General features: G+C 38.2%; 1 protein-coding gene across 2 annotated transcripts in view; it reads right to left on the reverse strand.

The window, feature by feature from the left end:
- CFAP43 (cilia and flagella associated protein 43) overlaps window positions 1–20,514 on the reverse strand; it is a 120,364-nt gene that overhangs the window by 99,505 nt on the left and 345 nt on the right. For both annotated transcript variants that reach the window (XM_047072704.1, XM_047072703.1), the window contains exons 2-6: window positions 19,542–19,795; window positions 14,942–15,038; window positions 9,383–9,550; window positions 6,546–6,696; window positions 148–307 (exon numbers count right to left, since the gene is read on the reverse strand). In XM_047072704.1, coding sequence (XP_046928660.1) covers window positions 148–307; window positions 6,546–6,696; window positions 9,383–9,550; window positions 14,942–15,038; window positions 19,542–19,795 — 830 coding nt within the window. The remainder of the gene's footprint in view (window positions 1–147; window positions 308–6,545; window positions 6,697–9,382; window positions 9,551–14,941; window positions 15,039–19,541; window positions 19,796–20,514) is intronic.

Genomic DNA, 20,514 nt, shown 5'->3' on the forward strand with positions numbered 1-20,514 from the left:
TGGTAATTAACTATGGGATAAAGGAAAAGAAAGAATCAAAGAGGTCTCCAAGCAAGAGAAAAATAAGGAACAAACATCCATTTTCAAGTGTAAAACCATCACCAGTGGCTACATTTCTGGGAATAATGAAACAAAGTAGTTTCTCACCCCTTGATGTCGTATCTTCTATCTTATTAAGTATAGTCACCTTCAAGGTTTCTGCGTTAACCATTAAAAGATGACCCTCTTCACAGCCAATGTATAGGTCATTTGTTGGAGTCCAGCAATGCATAGTTGGGTGAAGCAAAGGATACAGATCGTCTTTAGGCTTTAGGAAAAGATTAGAAACCTTGTGTTAACAACATTTATGGCTGTGGTACCAGGTGGCTCATTCAGTTAAGCGGCGGACTTGAGCTGAGGTCATGATCTAGCAGTCTGTGAGTCGGAGACCCTCATCTGGCTCTGTGCTGACAGCTCAGAGCCTGGAGCCTGCTATGGATTCTGTGTCTCCCTCTCTCTCTGCCCCTCCCCCACTTGCACTCTGTCTCTCTTTCTCTCTCTCAAAAATAAATAAACATTAAAAAAAAGAAAGAGAGGGAGAGACAACATTCATGGCTTAAGAGCCAGAGAAATACCCAACAGAATAACTTCCAGAAAGAAACAAATGAATATGGACTTATATCCTTTCAATTCATTGGTCCTGTTTGCCAAGAGCTAAGTGAACTTACCATTCCTTGCTCCACTTATCATTCTATATTTTAATTCACTAAGAATATATAAGATGGTCTTGCCAGCATATTTGGAGCTCTGGTGTCACAGGGTTTCATGAAAATTTTAAGTAATAACTCCTACACTGCTTCTTGGGAGACTTTTTTGCTATCTCGAATCTAAGAAAGACATTGTCTGGCTAAAATCACCCTGAGGAAAACTTTTGCCATCATTTCACCCTCCTGATTCTTCAGGGGGCACAGATATGATTTTCCTTGAGTGGTCATGGAGAAGTTGACCCAGATCCTCTGGCATAGTTTTAGGGGAAATGAAAAGAGGACACATGCCTGATTTTGGTGGCCTAATTTGGTTCATGAAACATCCTATGTGATTTTGATACCATGAAAAACTCAAAGAGAAAGACACAACATCTATGGAATGTGCCTAAAAGAAAAGCTGGCTTTGGGAAGTAAGAACAATATGGACCAAGGATCTAAGGCAAACTTTTCCTGTAAAGGACCAGGTAGTGAATATTTTAGGCTTTGTGGACCACATAGGTCTCTGTCACATATCCCTTTTATTTTTTTTTAAACACCCCAATAAAAAATGCAAAAACTATTCTTAGCTTGGGGCCATATAAAAACTGGCCACAGTTTGTTGATCTCTGCCTTAGACGGTAATACCTCAGTAATATGGCCCCTGCAGCTTTAAATACTCATGTTCCACAGGGGACACGCTCTTCTGTCAGCACAGAGCAGGTCTCCTCATAAGTTAAGGCCTCCCTGCTTTCCTTCCTGGAGGTCAAGGCAGCTGTGGCAGCTATTTTGGGCATATGCCCCACAGCACTGATTAAAACTATGAATTCAGAATACATAACACAGGACTGCTTCCTTTCTAGTTAATCAAATCAAATATACTAGTTTACTTACTTAGTTATTACTGTCTGAGCTTTTGGTTATACTATAGCACTGTTTAGAATTGCATTAGCTAGAAAGTAACGTTTTTGTTATCTTTAGGATCCTTACACCCATTGGAACAGAAAAAAATTTTAATAAGCTACTGGCCAAATTAACAGAATTTTTGAATACCTTGAGACCTCCATGTTTATTTCATTCTTTCATTCACTTTTTAATTCATCTAAAAAATATTTATTAAACACTTACTACATTCCAGGTACTGTTCTAGGCACAGGGATGTAGCAGTGAACAAAACAGACACACACACACACACACACAAATCTCTGCCCTCATGGGGCTTATGTCCTGGTGAAGGGAAACAGAATAAAAATAAGCTAAGAAGTTAACCATATAGAATATTATATGTTGACAAACGCTGTGGATAAACATAAAGCAGAAGTTGGAATAGGTTCTACAGTTGGGGAATACTGCAAACCTATTAAACAGTAATTTTTCCATTAGAAACTCCTCAATATATACAAGCTACCTTTCTAATAAATACTCAATTACTTGAACAATGTGGTATATACTGTTCTTTTAATTTAGGAATGATTTGTAGATCCAAGGTAAAGCAGGTATACTGCTGTCAAAGTATTTCTACTAGATTCCTAACAGACATAAATTTGTTACATAACTTGTATTTAAACATTTATTGGATGTTGCTGATACACCAGGCATTGTGCCAAGTCCTAAGGGATCCCTCTTCTCAACAGGATGATCACTTAGGTGAGGAAGAAGTATTAACAAATATCAGAATCAGAAAACATGATAGGTTATAGCAGAGGAATGTTTAAATATCACAGGAGTGTTGATGAGAAAGCAATTGGTTCTTTTTGGTGGAGTGAACAAAGTATGGAGAAAGAGTTATCATTTGGAATGGACCTTGATGACTAAGGCAAAAATCCGACATAGCAGCAGTCACCATGATAATTTTTTAAAAGGATATATATATTTTAATATAATTTATTGTCAAATTGGTTTCCATACCACACCCAGTGCTCATCCCAACAAGTGCCCTCCTCAATGCCCATCACCCATTTTCCCCTCTCCCCCACCCCCCATCAAACCTGTTGTTCTCAGTATCCAAGAGTCTCTTATGGCTTGCCTCCCTCCCTCTCTGTAACTTTTTTTTCTCCTTGCCCTCCCCCATGGTCTTCTGTTAAGTTTCTCAAGATCCACATATGAGTGAAAACATATGGTATCTTTCTCTGACTGACTTATTTCACTTAGCATAATACCCTCCAGTTCCATCCACGTTGCTGCAAATGGTGGGCATGAAATAGATCAATCATGACCAAAGTCAATATATCAGAGTATAAGCATATATAAATCAATCATTGACCAAAATCAATATATCAGGGTATAAGGATATATTGACTTTGGTCAATGATTGATCTATTTCATGCCCTCATAGCCTTGGATTGTTAAAAAATAAATACTGGATTAATAATCTGGCCACCCTATGGGCCAAAAGGGGGGGGCAAAACCACTCAAAAGGATTAAACTGCTGCTGATTAGTGACACATTTGTGGTGTCTAATTGAGATTTGACTCCTAGGGAAGAGTTACTCACTGAATGCCATTATTTAATCACGATTATTTAAAAGTTTCTTGGGTTGTCTTGATGACATCTAACCTTAGGCTATATATTACAAAGGGACAGACTCTTACCTGGTATGGCAATGGGCTGAAAAACCTTTTAAAAACCCACACATATCTAGTTCTCACATCAGTGAATCTATGTGTATGCAACGGAAAGTGAGGATTACAACTTGGAGTTTTCTGGCCTTAATATGTTAAACTAGTATTGTGTGTGGCTTTTCTTACTTTAAGATAAACCTGAGCTTGTCTTTCTATTACTCTCTTCATCAATAAATATGTTCTGTGCCATTGAAAAATGAATGTGATATTATATGGATTATGTGAGCAGAAGCAATAATTTTAAATTCTAAAAATTCTGAAATTTTAAAAGAAAATAGTGTTTAAAAATATTTGTTGTAATGCCACCCCATTTTTCAGCTCTCTGGAATCACAAATCAAAAATTTCGGTCACTTGAAGACTGAACATGAAAATTTTGAGTCTAACTCAATATTGCTTTAGAAAATGTAAGCATCTGGGGTGCCTGGGTGGCTCAGTCGGTTAAGCCTCTGACTTCGGCACAGGTCATGATCTCAAGTTTCGTGGGTTCGAGCCCTGTGTCGGGCTCTGTGCTGACAGCTAAGGGCCTGAAGCCTGCTTCAGATCCTGTGTTTCCCTCTCTCTCTGCCCCTCCCCTGCTTGTGTGCTCTCTGTCTCTCTCAAAAATTAACATTAAAAAAAAATTAAAAAAGAAAAAAGAAAATGTAAGCATCCAAATATGTTTCAGAATACTTGAGTTTATAAAAGGAATTCCTATTTACTTACTTCTATTGTTTTTAAGGTAGATGGAAAAAGAAAACTGGACACTTGAGATTAAATTCATTATCTTGGATCCAGTTTCTGCCCAGATAACATCTGCCTTTGATTTTCCCCCACGGTACTGCTAGATACTGTTTCTCATGCCTTAAATAGGTTGTGTAATGTGAGGCAGGCCTATAATGTTGGCTACAAGAGACATAATGGTAGTATTTAATGTTTGTAATTTTGCAAAAGTTCATAGCTTATCAATTTTTAAGACTCCTCTTATACAGATCAATTCATTACTGATTTCTTTGCCATTGGTTGATACCCAAGTCACAAGAAATGTCATTCAAACAAAGGAAAAGAATCAAGACATTTGAGATCTATTTTTGGTTATGCTTCCACTCATTGTATAGACATTAATCAATGTTTTAGCCATTTTTCTCACCTTACTTATCTATAAGATGAAAAAGTAAATATTGGAAAGCTTAATTTCCAATATAAATGTAAAGTACATGCTTTATTAATATTCCCTGTGTGATTTTAAAATGTGGAACTTTAGGAGCACCTGGGTGGCTCAGTTTGTTAAATGTCCAACTCTTGATTTCAGCTCAGGTTATGATCTCATGGTTCGTGGGTTCAAGTACCATATTGGGCTCTGTGCTGAGAGCGCACAGCCTGCTTAAGATTCTCTCTCTCCCTCTCTCACTGCCCTTCCCCTGTGCACATATGCACTCTTTCTCTCTCTCTCAAAAATAAATAAATAAAATAAAATAAATAAAAATGTCAAACTTTAGCATTAAAATTCTGTTTTCAGAAAAAAAAGGTTAAAATTCACTGAGTATAAAAGTCCGAGGAAACAAAGATGTCTGTTTATTATGAGCATTAAAAAAAATGGTGACTCCACATTTCAGTACTTAATGAAGGCATTTTATAGCATTTTTCAAATGATAAAGACAGATGCCTGAATTTTACATATTTTATGTAGGGTTCATCCTGCTGGTGCAAATGTGAAAGATGAGGGCTCCTACAGAATTTTACTGCAGAAGAAAAGATTCAAGATAGTTGAAAATGTGGGTTTCTAGGCATCAAATACTAAACGTAGAAACATTTTTTTCAAGTTGTAAACCCTGATGGTTCATCTATTTGTATTTACTTTGCTGCCCCACTGTGGCTGAGCGTGGTTGTATTTCTAAGGCTAGGATTTGTCCTCTTAAAAGGAATTGGTGGTTTTCAGTATTGAAAAAGTGAATAATTGTCATCCTTTAGAGGAAACACTAAGAGCATACACAACCTTTTCTCTTGGTGGCGAGAAATTTTTAACAAACTAATTACCATGTTGAATTATTTTTAACATCTATATCTCAGTTCTCTTTGGTGGACAAAAATATTTGGGAGCTTCACTTCCTTCATCCTTGGCTTGGAGTTTTAACACAATCATTAGGCTTAGCTTAACGGAGCTCCTCACCTTCATGCCAAAGGCCTTGAGTGAGCTCCCCGCCTACCTCTTGACCTACAACTGCAGATCCCCCTCATTTACTGTGCTGTAGCCACCACAAGTTTTCTTCGCTCTTCAAACACACTGATTTATTTTCTTCCCCCAGGGCCTTTGTACCTACAGTATCCTCTGACTGAACACTCTTGACCCTGTTTGTAGCACTGAGTCTCCTTGTCCTTCAGGTCTCAGTGTAAATGTCATCTCCCCAGGGGCCTTCCTTGACCAACACATGTTAATCTCTTCCTCACTTCCATCTCTTCCCCCATTTTTCCCATTATAATAACTATTACATTTTGCAATGATTTAATGTATCTCTTTATTTGTTGTTGTTGTTTTGTCTCCCTGATAGAATATAAGCTCCAAAGGGTCGGGATTATGCCTGGTTGGTCATCATGTGATCCCATTGCCTGAAACAGTGCCTGCTACATAGAAGAAGCTTGATATATATGTTGACTTGAATGAGTGTGTAGCTGTTAACAAACTCCCTTCAGAAACTTTCTTCCATGGCCTTGTTCTCTCTTGGCTTTGTTCTTACTTCTGTGATTGTTCTTTCTCAGACTCTTCTACTAAGTCTCAACTCTTAACAAATCAGTTTCCTCTCTGGCTGTCTTGCCTGGCACCCTTTCTCTCCTTTCTATCAACCCTCCCCTGCTCCAGTCCTCCACTATTCCCTCTGTGGTAATGACTCTGGCTTCTGTGTTTCCAGCCCTGCCTTCTACACCCCAGGAACAGGTCTGATGGCCCAATTTCCACCTGGCACCTATATCTGGATGCCTTCCCAGCATCCCAAATTCAATATGTCCAAAAATGAAATCAGGACCCAGCTCTCTGTTCCTATTATCAGTGTCATCATCCTCCCAGTCAACCAACCTCCCAGTCATCATCCTCCCAGAGACTTCATTTCTCATGGTCTCCAGGGCTAATCTGTATTAAAAACCCAGGATGATCTTCTCTCTATCTTGCATGTCTCATGAGATGGTTATGAGAATCAAATAGGCAAACAGGAAGAGGTGCCAGGTAATTACCCTGAAAGTTTCTGCCTCTTCTCCTACTAGCCCAGCAATGGCTGACAGTGGGAGCACCGGTCCATAGATAAGATCCTTGGGCAACGAGGTGGGGAAAATTACATCTGTTTCGTTATAAAATGACCCGTCTTCCATAGGTAGTTTTACTGACCTTTAGGAAAAAGAGAAATCAGAATAATCATTAACAAAAACTAGTCACTGATGGAGCAACTACATATTGGTGATAAACAAGGTGGGGAGGTAATGTAACTTGTAAAAAACAAACACGCAACCAAACCAGATAAACACCAAATAGTAGATTTAAAAATACATATCGCAGGGCGCCTAGGTGGCTTGGTCGGTTAAGCATCCGACTTCAGCTCAGGTCATGATCTCACGGTCTGTGAGTTCGAACCCCGCGTCGGGATCTGTGCTGACAGCTCAGAGCCTGAAGCCTGTTTCAGATTCTGTGTCTCCCTCTCTCTCTGCCCCTCCCCTGTTCATGCTCTGTCTCTGTCTCAAAAATAAATAAATATTAAAAAAAAAACATATCGCAAAAGGACAAGTAATGCAGTTATAAATTAAGCACACAGGGATTTTTGAAAATTTTCAAAGTTAATATCTAAAGCTGGGATTGTACAGGCAGGGGTCAGGCAGGCGATGCGTAGCCAGGTGGGAGACTGTGGCAAATGGGAAAGTGTGTTCCCTCCAAAAGGTGGTAGGTGCCACTCAGTTCTAGCCAAGAGGGTTTGTTGAGAATTGTGGTTCCAGAATTTTGAAAGACTATCATAATCTGGATATTTATGAGAAATCTCTCAAGTATTAAATGTTGGCAATCAATTCAAATAAAAATCAATGTGGGCCAAAATAAACGTACATATCTTCCTTGATTTATGATGGGGTTATGTCCCAATAAAGCCATCATAAGTTGAAAATATCCTAAGTCAAAATGAATTTCACACATCTAATCTACTGAACATCATAGTTTAGTCTACCCTCCCATAAATGTACTCAGAACACCTATATTAGTTAGGCAAACTACGTTAGTTGCCAACCTACAGTTGGGCAAAATCATCTAACACAAAGCCATTTATTTATTCATTCATTCATTTATTTATGTTTATTTATTTATTTTGAGAGAGAGAGAGAGAGAGAGAGAGAGAGGAGGGGCAGAGAGAAGGAGAGACAGAATCCCAAGCAGACATCAGCACACAGCCCCATGCAGGGCTTGAACTCACGAACCCGTGAGATCACAACCTCAGCTGAGATCAAGAGTTGGATGTTTCACCAACTGTGCCACCCAGGCACCCCCACAAAGCCTATTTTATAATGAAGTGCTGAATATCTCAAGTAACTTCTTGAATATTATAATGAAGGTAAAAAACAGAATGGTTGTAAAGGTGCGGGATGGTGGTCAGTGCACAGGTTATCTACCCTGTGATCACGTGGCTGACTATAAGCCGCAGCTGCCACTGCCTAGCATCGTGAGAGTATTGTACCATGTATCTCCAGCCTGGGAAAAGGGCAAAATTCAAAATGTGAAGTATGGTTTCTATTGAATGTATATCACTTTGACAACATCCCAAAGTCAAAAAATCTTAAGTAGAACCATCCTAAGTCAAGGACCATCTGTACATGTAGGTTGTATTTAGCTACCTTTACAACCTCCAATATCAAGAATTCATTTTCAAATATACCATACATCTACTTTTAACCCATAATACAGCTATAAAAGGGCATTTGAAGAATTCATGGCTTTATGCCTTAAATTTAAAACTTCCTTGGTTATGTTTTATGAATGATAAATAATTTTAAAAACGGATCATGTAAAAACAGTACCTACTATTCAAATATAAGGCTTCAATGTTTTCTAATCCTGCTGGCTTTCTGAACCATGACAATCCACTCACTTTGCCTCTCACTTTAGCTGCTTATAGAAAAGTCACAACTCAACATTCAGAACTAGAAGAGAATATTCAAGGCAAGCAAAAGGAGAGAACACTGGGACCAATTACTTGCCCACCTTGGCAAGGATTTGATAGAGACATTACCCATTTTATGAATGTCTCTGCCTTGAGACAGATTTGATTATTTGTTGGGTTCTCATAAAAGTGAAATTGAGACATAAAGGGTACAGCACAGAAAGACGTGTCTTTTTTAGGATTCTCCATTTAGAAAACTTTACATTTTTCCTAAGAAGGCAATTTTTCAAAAATTGCAATTTCAAGGATGTATATACCCAGCATCAACTTAGTCTTTGACTTTGTGGAATACATTGAGAATAGTCAGTTCAGAGGCACCTTGAGTCTTTAAACTCCTTTAACAAAGGCACCATCATCATCAGCTATTACCAGGACATTGGTCACAAATTTCTTTTTGACCCAGTTCTATTTAAGCAGGTAATTCCCATGACTCCACTATATGCAACTACCCTTTTGTTTGGAGGTTATGTGAATGAAGGTATAATCCATATGTTTTCCATATCTAAAAGTTTCTTATTTTTGAGATTCCAGTTGTACACCAAAGTAATAGGAGCAAAAACTCATAACCATCCTTTTTTCATATAAATAGTCATGTTTTGAAATTGTAAAGGAAATCAAATTTTGGTAAATTAAATCATGTTGGAAAAGGCTCGACGATGACTTGGTATTTAGAAGAAATTCATTGAGAAACCAGGTCATAGAGAATCCTTTCAAAATGCAAGTAATCACTCCAAGGGAATTACACATGTAGAAAGATGCTACAACTGAAGATGTTTAATAGTACATATAAAGCCAGTTAATTCATCAAACTGATGCAATCACATTACATGAATGCAAACTAAGACCACCACCTTGTTGTGTAACTAAGTCTCTTACTTTGCTTTTAAATAATGCTCCTGGTTACTTTTTTCAACGGTCCACACGGTCAATGCACTTGGACTTGATAAGCACAGCTGGCGCCAGTTCATAGGGTTAAAAGTCATGCAGCTTACATCCACACCAGGTTGTGACTTCTTGCATAAAATGACACTTGATTCCCATTTCCTTAGAGAGAAATTGTGTTTGGTAAAAAAAATAATTCATTTAACTTGACATCTTGAGACCATTTATCTAATTACATATATTGAGTCTCAATATATGATATAATTTATTTAATGATATAATCTATTTAATCCATGATATTAATATCAAATTTATTAATAATTATGCTATACCCTTCTAAGAAAGCAAAATAACTGTGTGTTTTAACAATATTACCCTGTCATGTGCTATCAAGGCTATTTTATCTTCCTTATTAAATTTGAATTTAAATCATCCAAATCTAGAAAATGGAATATATCATCACACTTGCTGAAAAACAAGTATCTAAAGCTCAACATACTATATATGAATACTCCAGATTGACCTATGTTCACTATACACATTGATACCAATTGATTATTTACTGACTTTTAAAAATCAGTACTTTAAAATATTTCATTCATTTACCCATTTGAGAGACTATCCTGAATCCCTACCATGGGCAAGGTCTTTTATTAGATGAAATGGGAGGAAAAATAAATGTGAGCTATCTCCTCCTCCAAGGAGCTAGCACTCCATTCAGGCTTCTGACTGGGAAATGGAATTAATATTTACTGAGCTCACCTTGCCTTTTGGCACCCTCCTGCTCTCACTTCCTTCCACCTCCATCACAAGTGTTCTGTCCCTCATGTCAGCCATTCTCTTACTGGTATCACTGGTTCCCTGAATCTTTTGACTTTCTGCCTCAGATCCCTGGACCAACCATCAACCCTGGATGGATAGAACTGAAAGCCCAGGATGCTGGAGACATTGGAACAAAGATCAGAGGACTATGTGTGTCTGTGACATTATAAATTCATGGTTAATGCCCCCACCCTTGGACCCTCAATAACCCTTGCATCCTGCTGTGTTTCTCTGGTCCATTCTCTCTCCCATTCTCTCAATAAGGGGAGAATATTTTTAATATTCTCCACTCTCCTGAAGTCTCCAACCTCTCTACCTCCTTCTTCCTTTCAGTGAAGAGATCCCATTAAGAAGATAGAGGCTATCGCCTGGGAATTCTCCCCAAATTTCTGCTATCAGGATATGCATCATTCTTTCCTCCTCCTGTTACAGTGGAAGGCATGTACTTCCTCTGACCTAAGGCTATTTTCACCACCTGTGTGTGGGGTCTTTGCCTCCTTAGGAACATTAGTTTTTCCATTATTCATTCTCTTCTACATCTTCAGACTCTCCCTCTCTCCTGACTCTTTCCTGACAACACTTAAATGTTCATCTGCACCATCTTTTAAAAAGCCTTCCCTCAATCTCACCCTTACATGTCTTTCTGCCCTCCCCTGTGAGCCAAACTCCTGGAGTTGTTCTAAACTCTCTGCCTCTTCTTTCTCACTCCAGCTCTCTCTCATGCCTGGAAATCTGCTCCTTGTCACCACCAGTCCACTGACACAGCTCTCTCCAAGACCCACCAATATCCACCTTCATCCTAAATCCAACAGTTCTCAGTCCTTGTCTAACTTGACCTCTGCAGGATTTGACACTGCTCACAATGATCTTCTGAAATGACTCTTGGGATCTCTGTCACATACCTCTTAGGGGACATCTCATGCCTCTTTCTGGGGCCTTCATCACCTGTTCTGCCTAGCTGACTCAGTGGCTGTCTGACGGTGTAGGCTTTGACGAACTTCATGTAGGCACACCCCACCTGTGCCTCACCTCATGCCTGCTCCACATACCCAGAGGCTCCCATGTGCCCCTGGAAATGACATGCGGGAGGTCTAAATAAATCAGAAAGTGTGGCTGTTAACACTCTGTGCAGGGATATCCCACTCAGTGGGATAACAAGAGTCAGTGGATAAACTCTCATCTCTTCCTCCCCGCTTCCTAGTCTACTACTGTCTGTCACTGACCAAGGACTTCCCATGTTCACAGTTCATTCTGCCTCTCAGAAGACCATCTGTGAGACCAAGCAATCGACTGCACTTGGCACCAAGTGCAGACTAATGCACTTGGCCGGCAAAGTAATGTGCCCTGATGCTGGCTCTCTTCCTTCCCTGCCTCCCTGCGCTTTCCCACTTCCACCTGCCTCCTTCCTGGGATTCCACTCCCCACTAAAGAAGTGGCTCAGGGGCTGTTACCTCAGACTCCGCTTTCTAAGGAACACTGGTTGAGGCATATTCTGGAAAGCCCCCATGCTCAGTGTCCCTCCTCCCTTCATAACTACTCCTTCTGAGCTTCCTAGGTTTCTCTTCCTCTTTCAGACCCTTTTATTGGTGCTCTCTAGGTTCGGCCCGAGGTTCTTCTTTGAGTTCTTCTTATCCACTTCCAGCATTTTGAATACCACTTTGACAACTCCCGAACTTCAGCTCTCTCTTGAGCTCCAGTCCTGCACATCTGTGGCAGAGGCACTGTGTCCCTGAACATCTCTTCTCCATTTCTTTCTGTGAGTAACAGAACTCCTAGTTTTTAGCCAGCCACGTGGTTACCCACACTGAGGACCAAATTTTCCAGTGTCCCTTGTAGCTCCACAAGGCTTGTGACTAAGCTGGTAAGTGGGATATAAGTGGCAGTGATGTGTGCAACATCTAAGCTATGCATTCCAAGAAAGGTTTGTGCCTTCCTCTTTATCTTTTTCCCTTCCCACTGGCTCCCCAAAATACATGGGCAGTGCCCCCACTTTACGTTAGAGACGAGGGCAACACTCCAAGAGAGGGAGAGCAACAAGTTAGAGGCAGACTGGCCCGAGACTAGGGAGCCACCATTCCAACCATGGGCTACTCATACCCAGACTAGTGAACTTGAAGGAAACTTCTGTCTTGTTTAAACCACTTTAGGATGATTTGGGTTTCTGTGACAGAAATTGAACTTAAATCCTAACTGATCTATCAGTTGGCCCAACTAGATATATCCATTTATTTATCTCAGGCACCCTCACCTCAGTTTGTCTCAGCTGGTCTTCCCCCATTGCCGCTTCCAACTTCCCTCTACCTGTGTTCTTGACATCTTTCTGACATGAACCATAATGACCATAAGTTGTCAAAGTCACAACTCTGGGTAAAACCCTCAGCTGTCCCTCTCCCTCAGCACCACGCCCAACATTCAGTCACCACGTGCCATGGTACTGCCTCCTAAACACTTTCCAAATCTCTCAACTTCCCTCTGTCCCTACTCCCACCACCCTAGTCCATGCCACAGTCACCACTCACCTGGGCCACCAAAGCCTACTAATTCATGTTCATGCCTATTTCCCTCCAATATACTTTCCATGACATGGCTAGAACATGGCTTCTTACACACAGATCTGCTCATGTCACATCCCTGCGTATAACCCTTTAACAGCCTCCCATCACCTTTAGGATAAAGGATGTGCCTATTAGCATGGCTTAGGCATAGGGTGAGTATTCTCCTGGTTTAATTATTGACAACATCCCCTCTCACTCTCAAGTGTCCTGACTTGCATGATAAATTACATGGTCACTTATTTATAAGGCTGCTCATGAGCCAGCCTCAGCCTCAGACTGACCACCTAGGCTTACCTCTCATGACCCATTTCTGGTTGCCATCATTATGATCTCTTAATTAAATCTTCAAACTTGCCATATTTTCTCTGACCTCATGGCCTTTGCACATGCCTTTCCTCTGTTTAGAATTCTCTTATCTTCTTCACAAGGTTGATTCCTACTTATCCTTTAAGTATTGTTATAGGTTGAACTGTGTCCCCCTCAAATTCATTTGTTGATGTCCTATCAGTACCTCAGAATGTGACTGTATCTGGAAACAGGGTCTTTACTAAGTTAAATGAAGTCATTTAGTGTGGCCTTATTCCAATATGACTAGTATCCCTGTAAAAAGGAAAGGGGAAATTTGGAGACTGATCTACATACAATGAGAACACCATGTGAACATGAAGACAGTTATTAACAAGCCAAGGAGAAAAGCCTAGAGCAGATTCTCCCTCATAGCTCTCAGAACAGACCAACCCTGTTTACACCTTGATGTTAGACCTCTAGCCTCCAGAACTGTGAGACACTAAATTTCTGTTGTTTCAACCACTTACTAGTACTTTGTTAATAGCAGCCCCAGCAAACTAATATATCCATTAGTAGGTGAGTGGATAAATAAACTGTGGTATATTCATTCCATGGAATAGAAAGGAATGAAATATTGACACACACAGGAGCATAAGAGAATTTCAAAATAATTATGCTACATGAAAGCCAGGCTCCCCCGACCCCAAGAGTCTATAATGGATGACTCCCTGTACAAAAAATTCTAGAAAATGCAAACAAATCCAGCACATGTGTGGTAGAAAACACATCAGTGACTACCTGGGGAAAGGGGCCAAGGGTTGGGACAGGGATGGTGTAAGTGTGGAAGGGCCCATAAGGAAACATATGAAGGAACACAAGGAAACTTTTGGGGGTGATAGATATATTTATTATCTTGATTATGGTGATGGTTTCATGGGTGTGTACACAAGTAAAAACTAATCAAATTATATTCTTATATGTGAATTTTTTAATATGCCAATCATACCTCAATAAAGCTGTTACAAAAAAAAGAAACTGAACAAACTAAATGTAGTTCTCTGAACCTAGATTATTATATTTTTGTATAAGAAATGCTGGTGTGTAAGGAGTATCTTCAATCATTCTCTGAACAGTTTGTACTTCCCCTTAAAAGAAAAACTCCCCCTGATGGGTGCCTGGCTGCCTCAGTTGGTAGAGCATGTGACTCTTGATCACAGGGGTGTGGGCTCGAGCCTCATATTGGGTGTATAGATTCCTTAAAAATAAAATATGTTTAAAAACGGAAAACTGTCCATTGCAGGAGTTTATATAATGGATGGAAGAGTGAGTACAACTTTGAAACTGGCCACATGAAATGACCCAGCAAAGACCACAGATGTGTCTTACAGGTATTTCCTATACAGCTGGCAAATGTGCTGTGCTGTTCCACTCTCTGAACATATAACTCTTCTAATGTCTCTAAAAACATTACTTTACTAATTAAAATCAAAATTAAAATACTAATTATAATTACTTCAAATTGAACTCTAATATAGAGAACATCTTAAATTCATCATTAGTGGAAAATACACACACAACTCAAAAAAAGAGTTGCTACCATTTATTTGAAGGAAAGATGAAACTGTATGCAATTGTCATTCTTTACCCAACAAAGGAACTATTATAACACATTAACAACAAAGGAAAGATGATAATTTCACTCCCATATAGCTTTTGCCCTGCCAAATTTTATGCCTAAAAGTAGCAACTCTATTAAACCTTATAATCAAAACTTTTATTCTTTCCATTTTTCCTTGTTGCACATTTTGCATGTATATGTCCTTTAATAAAATCCAGACAAGATTAAAATGTAATCCAATGAAAGGAATGCTGTAGCACACTGACTTACCAAAGGGCCAGTTCAAATTCTGGGAGAGAGGAGTAGCTAGCCAAGTAGGTGCCACAATAACTGAATGAAAGTAAAGTGTAGTCCAGAAGAACACTGCCTAAAATATAAAATCAGTTACAAGGGTTTAATCATTGTGTTCAGATTAACTACAGTCTTATAGTTTATCTCCCTTATCTAATGATTTTCACATAATTCAAAAGCATTCAGCTCCTGGAATAACAAATCTCCTAAGTAATTTCTAAGATTATGAACAGAAAGCTAAAAGCAACGTTAAAATTCCTTTTTTTTTTTTTTTTTTTAGATATTAGAATTGGGGTACCTGGCTGGTTCAGTTGGGAAATCATGCAACTCTCGATATTGAGTTTGAGTCCCACAGTGGGTGTAGAGATTACTTTTTTAAAAAAAGAAAAAAATTAGGGGGGCACCTGGGTGGCTAAGTCAGTTAAGCATTCGACTTTGGTTCAGGTCATGATCTCAGAGCTCTTGAGTTCAAGCCTCTCATCAGGCTCTATGCTGACAGCTCAGAGCCTGGAGCCTGCTTTGAATTCTGTCCCCCTCTCTCTCTGCCCCTCCCCTGCTCATGCTCTGTCTCTTTTTCAAAAATAAACATTAAAAAATTTTTTTAAAATAAAAAACTAAAGATATGAGAGTAAATTAAGACCATTAGGTCACTGTCCCTAGACTTCAATCAGAACTGAGTGTATTGAACCATGGATGTCGTAAGTATAATTTGAAATGACCCAAAAACTAGAACATGCTCCATAAATATATGAAACACTGTAATTAGAAAAGTTATTCAAACAACGTTAAATACTTTGGGGAGTTGTAATCATTCCAGCTTACTTCCACGTCTCTATGTCTTGGGCCACACCAGGCCCTTTGCTTAATATCTTCTGGTTCTAGGAACAATTATAAAAAGTTCTATCTCATCCATCCCTGTAGTTGAAGACATGAAACATGACTCTAAAAACCTTAGTAACTATGTGTTTACAATGTGTGTCACGAGGACGCTAAGACAAGGAAGTATCTGCTTCTGCCCTCCTGTGTATAAAGATCCCGTTTCCCCCACTCTACCTGCTGTTTTTCAATGTGGTTCCATAGGTACAAGTTCTGCCTTCTCCCATGTCTTTTTCACATGCAGGTCTCTATTGCTAGTTCTCTGTACTTTTCGTGGTTGTTTCCTGTTTTTGCCCTTCTCACTTTAACTGACTAGAATATAACGCTAAACTTTGTTGTTTGTTGAATTTATTTAGCCCAGTTTGATTAACAAAGAAAACTTGTATTAACTGAGCAAAAATAAAAGGTTTTCTGTGGAATAGAGGCCTCAATAGAATAATTTCTATCCTTACTATAGACATCTCCTCTCATGAATGAAGATTATTCATTTTATATTTTATTTATTTTAAATTTCTAAAAAATGCATGATGTTTGAATATGAAAAAAAAGCTTTAATGTTTATTTAGTTTTGAAAGAGAGAGAGAGTTCACATGCACAACTGGGGGAGGGGCAGAGAGAGAGGAAGGGGTAGAATCCCAAGCGGGCTCCACAGTCAGCAAGGAGCCCAATGGGGTACTTTATCCCACAACCCTGGGATCATGACCTGAGCTGAAGTCAAGAGACTGACAACTGAGTCACCCAGGTGCCTCTCCCCCCCAATAAAAAGCTTTACAAGAAAATATATCCTCTGTAATCTCACTACCAAATTTGGTAAATTTCTGGTATTTTCTTCTATGCTTACTTGTCAATAAACATTTTTTTTTACTTAAATATAACTTTGAAAAAATACATAACATTGCTTTTTATAGCTATAACAATCATGGTTTAAATATTATGTATAATAATTCATTTCAAAAACTTGGATCATAGAGTGTTACTCCTATTGTTTACATTATATAGAGCATTTTGTCATTAATAATTCTTCAAAATCAATTTTTAATGCTTATATAATACACTTTATGGGATATTTTCACATATTTAACCATATTCCTATTACTGGGGATGTAGGTGGTTTCCAATCTTTTTCTATTATGATAGTGCCTTTATCTCCTGTGCATACACATCTTTGACTATTTCTGATTTCCTTAAAATTGAATTCTAGTTCTTCAACTGAGTTTAACTGGGTCAAATACGGTAATGTTTACTTCCCAGAAAGATTGTATCAATCTTACTCCCACCTTATTCCCACCTTCAGCAAGAAAGTGTGCTACCAATTTCACTGTGCTCCACCTAGCAGTTATCAGCTTAAAAAAATTGTGACCTTGATAAGGAGAAAAACCTCATCTCAGTTCAAATATCAATTTTTAAAATGAATATTGGATGGAATATTTTTTGATATTTTGGTCATCTGTAGTTTTGTGGTTTGGGCAATTTCTTCTTCCACTGTTCTAATGGGATGTTTGGGTCTTTTTCTTATTGTTTCATAAACTCTCTAAAAATACTTGATCATATTACTTCCAAGTATCTTCCTCAGTTTATTATTTGTCTTTAATTTTTCATGGTGTTTTGAATGTTCTTAAATTTTAAATTTGTATGCAATAATAGGTCAATTTTTCTATTTTTAGCTATTTCCTTTGTGTGAAAATTTCTTCCCCATCCAAATCATTTCAATATTCTACCATATTTTCTCCTACTTTTCAAATGGTTTGCTGTTTATATTGAACTCTTATTTTTATCTGATGTATGTTTTGACGTTCAGTATAACATGAGTATCAAACTTGATATGTTTGCTCAAATAGTTTTCTGTTTAAAATTTTTAAAGATTTATTTATTGATTTATTTAAGTAATCTCTACACCCCACATGGGGCATGAACTCAAGACCCTGAGATTAAGAGTTGGATGCTCCACCGACTGAGCCAGCCAGGTACCCCTCAAATAGTTTTCTTAGCACCATTGCTGAACAATCTATATTATCTATTTTGGGGGAAGGAATGCAGAGTATCATTCATCATATACTTAGCTTTTATATATTCTAAGCTTGTACCCTCTCTTCAACTCTTCCACTGATGTGGTGATCCCTACACCAATATCACACTCTTAATCGCTATAGCATCATGTTAAAAGGACCCTCTATCATGCCATCATTCTCTTTCAAATTATTCCCATCTCTACTTTTTGTTGTTCTGGAAGAACTTCAGAATCATTTCATTTAAGTACTCCTTGCTGTCTAAAACATGATAAACTTAGGAATTATTTTCTATGAACTATATAATAACAAGACTTTCCACTCAGGAATATGTCTCTATATACTTAAATAATTTAAATCAATGATATTTTTGTAGTTTTCATTGAGGTCGCTCACATTTCTTCTTGAATCAGTTCTAAGTACTTAAATCACCTTAGCTATGTGAATATTTTGAAACCAGCATCTTACTGAGCATTCTTTTATTAGTCCTAGTAGACCATTGCATTACCCATAATCTCTTCTTCTATACCTATAATTTTTGTTTCATATTTTGTTGCGTTAGCTTGAAATTCCAGGCTGATATTAAATAACTGTGGTAACAACAGCTATCCTTGATGACTTAGTCATAATTTTATTGTGAATGCCTTTAGAGTTCCATTTTTTAATATAAATGTTGGCTGCTGGTTTGAATTAACTTTTAATTGCTTCGACAGGGCTACAGTCAAAATAACAAAGCTGGGGAAATTTTAAAGATGAAGAGTAGTTACAGTCCATATAGACAGTTACCAATGTATGAATGAGTGATGTTTTATAAGTTGTTTTAATCTGTTGAGAACACAAATTTCCCCACAAATAAAATGCTATCAATTATAGTGAAATTCCCTGGCTTAACCCAAAGACTTATTTGACCAATAAGTCCAAAGAACTAAGACCAGTCCCAAGCTCTCCTGGGCTTTCTATCCATGATGTGTTAAATGAGGGAATCATTAGATGGAAACTCCAGTAAATGTGCAGCAGCCCACTGTGGGTCACATGTATCTGTGAATAAATTAATTATAGTAAATGTTGGGTAACGGTGACTGACATATTATATGTGTGTGTGTGTGATATTCATATATGTCATGTGGATATATACATAATATACATATAATTACATTTATTATCATTACAGCCTTAACAGTAGATACTACCATTATCCCCACACCTAAGGAAATTGAGGCTCAGAGACTTTAGAACTTGTATGACCTCAATTTACCTGGATTTTCAATAAATCGTCATAAAAGAAAAAAAAAAGTATTCTGGAAAAAGGTTTCAAACTGCATTTAGTGCTGTAATAGTCTACTAGCCCAGTGCTTATCAAGTTTAATGTGCATATAAATCACCTGGAGAATCTTATTAAAATGCAGATTCTGATTCAGTAAGTCTGGGATGGGAGCAGTTTCTGTATTTATAACAGGTATCCTAGGTGATACCAATGTTGAAGATAAACAGACCACAGACTTTTGAGTAGCAAGGCTGCAGTACACTGATTAAATTCTTTGTGATCAGCTCGATCCTACTTTTAAAATGTGTGATATAAAAACAAAAAACAAAAAAAACAAACTGACAAACCAAAAACACCCTTCATTTGTAAGAACTAGGTTTGGTCACATAAAGAAATCCTTCAGTTACGGCAGATTACGAGTCTTGCAGGTTACCTTTTAATTTGGTCCTTCTGGTCAATCCAGGAAAGTTGTATATGTAGATGAGAGGTTTTAACCTCCGGTCGGAAAAAGCCACAACTTCATAAGGAACATTAGTTGCCACAACACCCACAACTCCATTCATACACTGAAGTACAGTCTTTTTCTTGGTTTCAATATTAATAAATATTACAAAATTCCCACAAGGGTAGCAAATGGTGCTGTCGTTGACAAAATGAACATTCTGCTTAGGGAATCCTTGGACCCATCTTTGGGAAAAAAATATATCACCATCAATATAATCCATTTCAAATACTTTTTTTAAACAAAGCAAACAAAAGGTCATCAAAATATTTGAAACACATCTCTTCTATTTTTACCTCCTTTCTGCCCAAAACAATCTCTAAGATAAAAGAAGACATATGCTGGCTGTGAGACCAGTGTGGAGCCTGCTTGGGATTCTTTCCCTCCATCTCCCTCTCTCTGCCTCCCCCCATTCGCGCGCTCGCTCGCTCGCGCAGACGCTCTCTCAAAATAAGAAACATTTTTTTTTTTAAACAAGCTTAAAAAAAAAAAACAACTTTGAATAGGGCAGCCTACTTTGTGGTTGTGAGTCAAGTAGAAAACTGTTTCTTTACCAAGATGAAATGTGTATAGCTGTATTTTAGATGGGAAAAAAACAGATAGAATGCAGAAAATAAATGGAATTAAGTCAACATGACTGGAGAGTACAGGATACAGAATCAAACAGTAACAGAGTGCAGGTAACACTCAAGAATGTAGAAGAAAAGAAATACCACCTTCTATCTGTGCAGCTGTTTGTGCTTTCCAAAGACCACTAAAAAAATGCAAATAGCTCCAAAGTTAGTGGATAGAAGAAAGGGACTGACGGTCCTAATTTAGGGTAAATCCCCAAGGATGACGAGGAAAGGATGGGAGTGTGTGTAGGGTGGTGTTTGAAAAATCAGGAGAAAACGGAATACTGAGC

This window comes from Lynx rufus, unplaced genomic scaffold, assembly GCF_022079265.1.
Source record: "Lynx rufus isolate CCGP_SWC_20201006 ecotype Redwood Valley unplaced genomic scaffold, mLynRuf1.p SCAF_11, whole genome shotgun sequence".
Classification (NCBI taxonomy): Eukaryota; Metazoa; Chordata; class Mammalia; order Carnivora; family Felidae; genus Lynx; species Lynx rufus.